The sequence below is a fragment of the Cimex lectularius genome, unplaced genomic scaffold (genome assembly GCF_000648675.2).
Source record: "Cimex lectularius strain Harlan isolate CLEC.00 unplaced genomic scaffold, Clec_2.1 scaffold224, whole genome shotgun sequence".
Lineage (NCBI taxonomy): Eukaryota > Metazoa > Arthropoda > Insecta > Hemiptera > Cimicidae > Cimex > Cimex lectularius.
The window spans coordinates 271,725-279,935 of NW_019392750.1; the positions used below are offsets into that span (position 1 = coordinate 271,725).

Sequence of the window (8,211 nt, forward strand, 5' to 3'; positions counted from 1 at the left end):
TGAACTGAAAAATTTGTAGAAATGGTGAATGATGGAGTGAGTGCTGTGTTCAATCCTTTAAAAAAAAAGATAGTTCTTACTCACATTAAGTTGTTTTTCGCGGCATGGCTACACATGGTTTATGGCTATAAAGCCAATACAAAAACAAAAAAAGTTGTTTTTTACGTTCCGGATTACGAGCTCTTAGCTCATCATCAGGTTGAAGGATTTCTTCAACCAAGACTCTTGACATGTATTGCAAAAGTGAACCCGCTGATACCCCCGCCAACGCGACGTCCCAATGAGAAGCTGGTTTTTTAATGACGCTCAATTTGAACGTGCGAAAAGCAGGAATTATAACACAAGTAAATATTATTGTTCGGGCGCACTCCGTCAGCGAAGCGCCTGATTTGTGAGGTACACTGTATCCCTCTATCAACAACCCATATCATCTCCAAATCCCCCAATCACAACACACTTCCCTCCTTTCCCTCAAAAATTCGTCCCTTCCAGCCTTTTTGGATCTCTTCTGCGCCAGGCCGCCAGCTCTCGGAGCGAGCACACCTTCTGTCGCCCTATCTCCTCAAAGTGTTGCGCCATAGTATTTAACCACCTTGTAAGATCGCCCGGCTATTGCTTTTCTATGCACATTTATCGCCACGCGAATGTCCGCGTATTGACATTAGAATCAATCATCCTTACCTCCGTGTGCATCCCATCTCCCGACCATGGCCCCAAATCTATCATTGCCATAATATCTCATCTCCCTTTATCCATCTACTATAATCATAATCCCACGAACGAATCCAGCATCATTATCCCCGAAGACTACATCATCTCACTTGCATCGCCACCTGGATTCCATCATCTCATCACCATTGCCACTTGGATTTCATCATCATCATCATCATCATCATCGACGCTGTAGGAACCAGGCCGGTGCACTGGCGTAGTCATCGCCGAAGCCGAACAATGCGCGATATCGCGTTCGGAGACATTCACCACTTTCCGGCCTTCATCGCCTTCAGAGGGATTCATCGCCTTTAGACCGTCATCGCCTTCTCTCATCGGCCATCTTGTAAGCCATAGAAATTTCATTAAACAGTGAGTCTTCAATTACTCCTTTCGTTCATTATTTATTCCTTCATTTAATTCTTCGTAAACTAACATCTATTCAATCAGGAATCTTCCATTGCCGTTGGTGCCGAAACAATATTCATATTAATTTAAACTTCTATCTCCGGCGGTGTTCGTCGGCGCCATTTTGTATTTGGCTGCTGGCGAACAATTATAATGGTAAATACTGTAAGAAATTGTGACGAGCGGTTTCCCCGAGCGCGGCTCGCGGCTCGCGGTTCGGATACCGTCGCTCTCTAGGGCGTTCGGAGGGGGTAGCGAGCTACTCCACTCTAAGCCCGTCAAGCCTTTTTGGGGTAAGATGTGCCAGGTTGCCCGGGCTCGACGGGTGAACACCCTTTTCTTATTTGCTGTTAGTTCAGGCCAAGGAGGTTTGGGGAAAAGACACAAGAATTGGGACCAAACAATCAAGTCCCTTTATTGTTGTGACTAAACAATTCCCAATATGTACAAACAAAAATAGTGTATAATTCAGAGACAACCCTATTACTGGACAATTATTTCTAGATACTTATAACTAGTGCTCTTACTACTAGGGGCTTAATTGTTGGGATAGCCGTATTAAAAGTAGCCGAAACCGCCCACTGTTCTCCAAATCTCCCGCCCACCAATTGACAACAGTTTGTACTCACAGGATCCTGACGGATAGTCGGCGCGGATTCTACGAACTAGGTTGCTTCGACGTTTCACCCGGCGTCTCCCTCGACGTTCCTCCAGGCGTCTCTCTCGACGCTCCTCCCGGCGTCTCTCTCGACGCTCCTCCCGGCGTCCCTCTCGACGTTCCTCCCGGCGTCTCTCTCGACGTTCCTCCAGGCTTCTCTTTCGACGTTCCTCCCGGCGTCTCTTTCGACGTTCCTCCCGGCGTCTCTCTCGACGTTCCTCCCGGCGTCTCTCTCGACGTTCCTCCAGGCGTTTCTCTCGATGTTCCTCCCGGCGTCTCTCTCGACGCTTCTCCCGGCGTCTCTCTCGACGCTCCTCCCGGCGTCTCTCTCAACGCTATTCTGGGCGTCTCTCTCGACGTTCCTCCAGGCGGCTCTATCTCGACGTTCCTCCCGGCGTCTCTCTCGACGTTCCTCTCGGCGTCTCTCTCGACGCTATTCTGGGCGTCTCTCTCGACGTTCCTCCAGGCGTCTCTCTCGAACTCTGGGCGTCTCTGTCGACGTTCCTCCCGGCGTCTCTCTCGACGCTACTCGGGGCGTCTCTCTCGACGTTCCTCCCGGCGTCTCTTTCGACGTTCCTCTGGGCGTCTCTCTCGACGTTCCTCTGGGCGTCTCTCTCGACGTTCCTCCAGGCGTCTCTCTCGACGTTCTTACCGGCGTCTCTATCTCGACGCTACTCTGGGCGTCTCTCTCGGCGCTACTCTGGGCGTCTCTCTCGACGTTCCTCTGGGCGTCTCTCTCGACGTTCCTCCAGGCGTCTCTTTCGACGTTCCTCCCGGCGTCTCTCTCGACGTTCTTCCCGGCGTCTCTCTCGACGCTAGTCCTACGGTCCGCCGGGGCCGCCCCGACCGTGACAGCACTCCGCTTACCGCCTCTCTCTTCAATTCCTGGCCGTCTCCATGGAATTCTCTCAACTGCGGACTCCCAGACTCGGACTGCAGTCTACCCCGAACTCTACTCGGACTCAACCCGTATTCTCTCGGATTCTACTCTCTACTACTCACTACTGATTGTCCCGTTGACACTGGACAAGACTGATTTCGGATAAGTGCCATATGGGATTTTTGAGATCGGTGTGTATTTCGTTTTGTTTATATCATAATTCACAAAGATTAATATACACACCATGCGCAGCCCTCTGAGAAGTCTGCCACTGTCTCACCACTAAGGTCTTGTTGACGTTAAATTATAACGTCACGACGTCACGTAACTTGACGCCAACTTATTTTGATTGCATATTCAAGTATATTTACTTAGAAAAACAGACTGAAATATCTAAGATAACCCATATAAAACAGGTTTCAGCAACAGTAGATGCACAAGGGGAATTCTAGAAAATAATGGAGAAATTGTCTAAGTTGAATCTAAGGAGCCAAAAGAAATCAATTTAGCTCAGATTCATAAGTTGTTTGTCTTAGAGAATTCTCGTGGTAGAGAAAATGGATAGAACTCTTTGAGAAAGAATACTGTAGACAAGGACTTCAAACTTGAAAAGCGAAATTTCAAACCATACGTTTACTTTTGGAAGGAAATTCGTCAGAATGGTGCAGATCGACTCTGTCAATTAACTTTGCAAGGAACTTGAACAGATAGACGTGATTCTTTTCTTCAGACGTGGCATTCAGTACAATATGTTTATAATGTTAGATATATAAAAGGTTCTGCTAGACTATGCACTAAAAAAGGAAAGGTTGTTACTAGAAACTCAGCAATCTCGGTTGTATCGCGTATCAATCATACTGTTGTGAGCCTTCCATTTTATATTCAATATCGCTTTGATAAAGAAGAAATAACCACAACTTAAAAACTTATGAATAAACTTAATAGATTTACTCAGGTTTATCGAAAATCAAAGAAAGCTGTAAATAAACCAGTCGCTACTTTTAGAAATGCTGACAAGTCATCGAAGATCCATCCTTTGAATATAAAGGCTCCAAATCAAGCGAAAAAAAACACGTCCTATTTGTGAATCATTGGCATACTGGCAGGTATCACTCGATGGAATGGTGATAGGGTTAATCTGGTTAATATTATACATGATCAAGGATTAAGCATGTAACCTACAGGATGAATAAAAAAAGAAGTTACACACCACTAATCAGATTTTGAGTTTACACTAAAGAAGTTAGGGGAATGTATAATAGTGAATCTAATGAGACATCGATTAATTCACGAATTCTAATAAATATTAAATGTAAAATATTCAACAATGAACAAATATTTAAAACGATTAGTGGTGTGAGCAGAAGCTACGAGAAAATAATATCACCGTTTAAAATTCATAAAAAGGAAAAATAAATAGAAGCCTATGTAATCAAGAATGACAATTTTTCCTATAATATACAATATTACAAGGTTTAAAGGTTATTCAGCAATTTCACTTGATTTGAGAGGACGAATTGAAAAAGTTTCGGAAGATAAAATATGTAAATATAGAGAAAATATCCCACAAATCAAATAAAGATATCATTCACATATATTATAATGAACATAATGCAGAAAATGGAGTTCCTAATGAAAAGGAACTCAAACTTTTGAATATGATTAAGAAACATACAAATGCATTTGCAAAAAGTAAATATGGTGTTGGCCAAGTAAAAATCATAAAGCACATATCAATAAATATCTGTCAAAGAAGCCTTATAGGTGTTAAATACCAGACAAAGACCATGACGGGGTCGATCTAGGTCTATAGACGAGAGAGACGATAGATTCATCGTCATCACATTCTACGAAACTGCAGCATTATAGGAAATGAGATAAGAAATCTCATAAGCCAAGTCCTACAGGACTGTAAGAAGAAAGTTCAATGAAAACAATTCAAGGCTCGGCACCCGGCTGGTGGACTCTTCTTACCACATGATGGCATTTCCTTGGAAGCGAGCATCGAATTGGTTGTGCGAGGAAGATCTCTAACTTTACAGAGGTACTTAAAGACATAATTGAAGTACATGTGCCATTTTCTTTCTAATGCAGGATAATGCTAGGCATAACAAAGCATGTATTGTGGATGGCTACCTAAATAAAGTTGGAATTGAGTGCTCTCCTGTGAGCTGGTGTGGCCAGCTCGAAGTCCAGATTTGAACCCAATCAAACACATTTGGCATCAACTTAAGCTACGAGTACGACGGTCAAACCCAGGTACAAACACCCTACAAGGATTGGAAACGGCTGTTAATTTTTTTAAGAATGAGGTAATAAACATTTTCTTTTTAAATGACTTATTTTTACAACCAAACTCAAATATGGTATGAAAAATGTGAATCAGTTAAAATTTAAGTGCGCTAATTTTGTCCATCGGTATATAAGTTGTCTAGTGAATGCTGAAGAGTAAGACAATCTTCTATACTAGAGATGGACTGAAATAATTAGATTGTCTGCAAATAGTAATGAACTTACAGAATGAAGACTGGAAGGAAGGTCACTGATAAAGAGAAGAAACAGAACTGAACCCCAGTTTGATCCCTGAGGAAGTCCTGGTCTTGGTCCCGAGTAGTAAACATCGTTATCTGTTTCGTTTTCAGACCTATAATTTGCTCTTGTTTAAATTATCAAATTTATTCAATTTTGAATTAACCTTAGAATTGTTTTGTGAGTTAATGCGTGATACTCCAAAATAAAGTATGCCAACTGAATCTGACGGATTTAGCCCAGTCCTACAGCGAAAACATTCAGCCATACGCCGTCGCACTGATGAACGGCATGCAGTTCTCAGCTCGTTGAGCCACACGAACTTAATACTCGGAGAGGAGCAGCCCACTAGACCAAAGAGGACTGGACGGAGGCGACGAACATAGCCAAACCAGAGAAAATCGGTGGGCAGTTAATGGGTTTCTCCCTTACAAATCGCCGGGTGTGGATGGGATATTCCCTAGACTACTACAGAAAGAGCGGGAAGTATTAATTGGTCTCTGGTAAGAATCTTTAGGGCCTCCCTAGACTGGAGATACATACCCATTGCATGGAGGAAGTTGAAGGTGGTCTCTTTGCCAAAAGTGGGTAGGGCCACAGATCAAACACCTAGTTCATATAGACCTATCAGTCTAGGGATTGTTTATGCAGAAGACATTAAAGAAACTATAGATAACCAAATTAGGGACACAGCACTGAAAAATAACCCACTCAGTGCTAGGCAATAGGCATATCAAACAGGGAAGTATATCTAAGGCATTAAATGACAAGGAAATAGCCTTGGTATATAAGGTCTTCCATGGACATGAAAGGGGCGTTTAACAATGTCACGACCAAATCTCTGACCTATGCGCTCAGTAAAAAAGGGATCCCAAAATCCCTATGTCAATGGGTGAAAGAACGTCTAGGGAAAAGAATAATTTAATAATCTATCCTGGGCAACACTACAATAAGGGCGAGAACAACCAGAGGGTGTCCTCAAGGTGGTGTTCTGTCACCATTACTGTGGTCAGTATTGGTTGATGATCTCAAAGGCAACTAAAAGGCTATCTGACGAAGGCGTTTTAATTGATATGAGGGTAGTCGTGAATGGATGCTTTGCCAAAGTCATTAAGAGAGGGCACTATATGCACTCAACATAACATCTTCGACCAAAGACTCATGGAATCAACAACTAAACAAAATCACACAAAGAGCAAAGATAGCCACTGACAGTTGGGGACCGAATACAAAGATTAGTTATATATGGCTATACACAGCGGTTGTTAGACCCACGATAGCTACGGATCAGTGGTTTTGTGGACAAACAGCCAGGCGGCACTGAAGGCAATTGCCTCATCGGCAGTAAAGGCAAGAGTTGTTTGGGACTGCATTAGAGACTTAATGAGGAGCTCAAGATAAAAAAAGAATTTCTGATTCACAATAAACTGGTCGCCGTGAGCAGGTCGTAAATAGGTCGATTCCTACATAATCTAATGTAAATTAATCCTACCATGACAAAGTGACGTAGACTTTTTTAATATGTTGTGAAAGGGCCAATTCAAGTGATTTGATGCTGTTTTGAACAGCTTGCCAAGCACTGCCACCCGAGCACTTATGGCTAGTTTTCTTTTCTCTAATTTTGCTGTAAACTTTGTAGTTGACTAAAGCAAGTTCAGTATTGTTTATATATACCATCATGAAGGTAGGTTTTAGTGGAAGCCAATAGATCATATCATCCAAGTGACATCACTGATTTCAATAATTTAGTTTGGTTATCCCATTAACGTTCTGATAGAGAAAGGAAAGATTCAATCTATTTAATGACTTTTTTCTAAAGTACTTTTGTGATATTGTTGAGTCGATATAGTTCTTAAAATCTGTTGATGAACTTAAACTCTGTTGATCAAAACACTAAGTCATTCTCTCTTTCACCTAGTCTCTTGTTTAGGTTGGATCTTAGCAGTCTGAGGTATTCTCTCTCCTTAACAATCATAACTTTTCTAATTCTAACATTTTTAAATGGCATTCATTAAGCATGTTTTGTTATTTCAAAATGCGGAAAACCATGTCTCTATTCTCAAAAATAACTTTGAGAGGTGACATTTTGTTATTAACAGGCTTACCAAGATGAAATGTAGTAGTCACTTTGGAATCATTTCCACCAAGGGCATTAAGAATATTTGAGACCATGTACTTATCCACGGATTTCGTTTCTTCAATATCCGTTCCAGTTGGTTCTGGTATATTGAAGAAGAGTAAATTGTTCTTGATATTACGCTCCTCCATCTTGTAAATTATGTTTTCTTGTATCGGAATTTAATTGTCTCGCAAATACAGCTGTTTTTTGATTACGTAAGCTTTCAATTTGAGATTTGAGAACCAAGATAAGGGATTTTAATGTTGGAGCATCTTTTAATCTTACATTACAGTCTCAACAGAGTAATTTTAAGCATTTCTTTCTTTTTTTTTAAAGTCATGAACCTTGCCTCGGTTGAGGTTAAACCAGAGTACTTGGAGTGGACATTCCGGAGTATCAATCACAAATATATGTACATTCACTATTCAGTCCAGAATAGTTGAATCACAATTAGTGCACAATCTTTCATTCAACATGTTTAGATTAATAAAAAACTTGAAAAAACAGAACAGAGCAAATCCAAAACACACATTGTCAGTACAACAAAATGGGATTAAAATCCCAATTGAAATTTTGTTTGAAATTACAACATACACAATTGGTCTCAAGGAGAAATGAGATTTGTATGTTTGTAAATGGGACATTGAAGAAGGAAACGTTCCAATGTTTCATTTGCATATTTCACACTATGCACATTTCATTACTTTTTAAACATGAGTGTGAACTGGCTTTTTGGTTGAAATGACCCTACAGTGAAACAAGAGAATAATTAAATTTTTAAAAAATTGCGTTTCGCTTAGTTTATTAAATTAATACACTTAAAATTTCTTACCTTTTACTCTCAAGGGGAATGTTAACATTAACAGGCTTTATCTACAAAAGGAATGATCAAAATAAAAAAAAAGA

General features: G+C 41.1%; 1 protein-coding gene across 1 annotated transcript; it reads right to left on the reverse strand.

The window, feature by feature from the left end:
• Positions 1 to 1,677: 1,677 nt before the first annotated feature.
• Positions 1,678 to 7,454, reverse strand: LOC112127016 (vicilin-like seed storage protein At2g18540). The gene is made up of 3 exons (XM_024227251.1): positions 7,314 to 7,454; positions 2,477 to 2,592; positions 1,678 to 2,077 (listed from the first exon to the last, which is right to left on the reverse strand). Exons 1-3 carry the CDS (start codon positions 7,452 to 7,454, stop codon positions 1,678 to 1,680), a joined length of 657 nt encoding a protein of 218 aa, XP_024083019.1.
• Positions 7,455 to 8,211: the final 757 nt, after the last annotated feature.

Bases quoted from the DNA above. Each gene is read 5' to 3' on its own strand.
- LOC112127016 (XM_024227251.1), bottom strand. From the start codon at position 7,454: ATGGAGGAGCGTAATATCAAGAACAATTTACTCTTCTTCAATATACCA. The intron at 2,593-7,313 runs GTGACTACTACA...CCGTAGGACTAG, and splicing joins TTGGTGGAAATGATTCCAAA to CGTCGAGAGAGACGCCGGGA. The intron at 2,078-2,476 runs GTAGCGCCGAGA...GCGTCGAGAGAG, and splicing joins CGTCGAGAGAGACGCCCAGA to ACGCCGGGAGAAGCGTCGAG.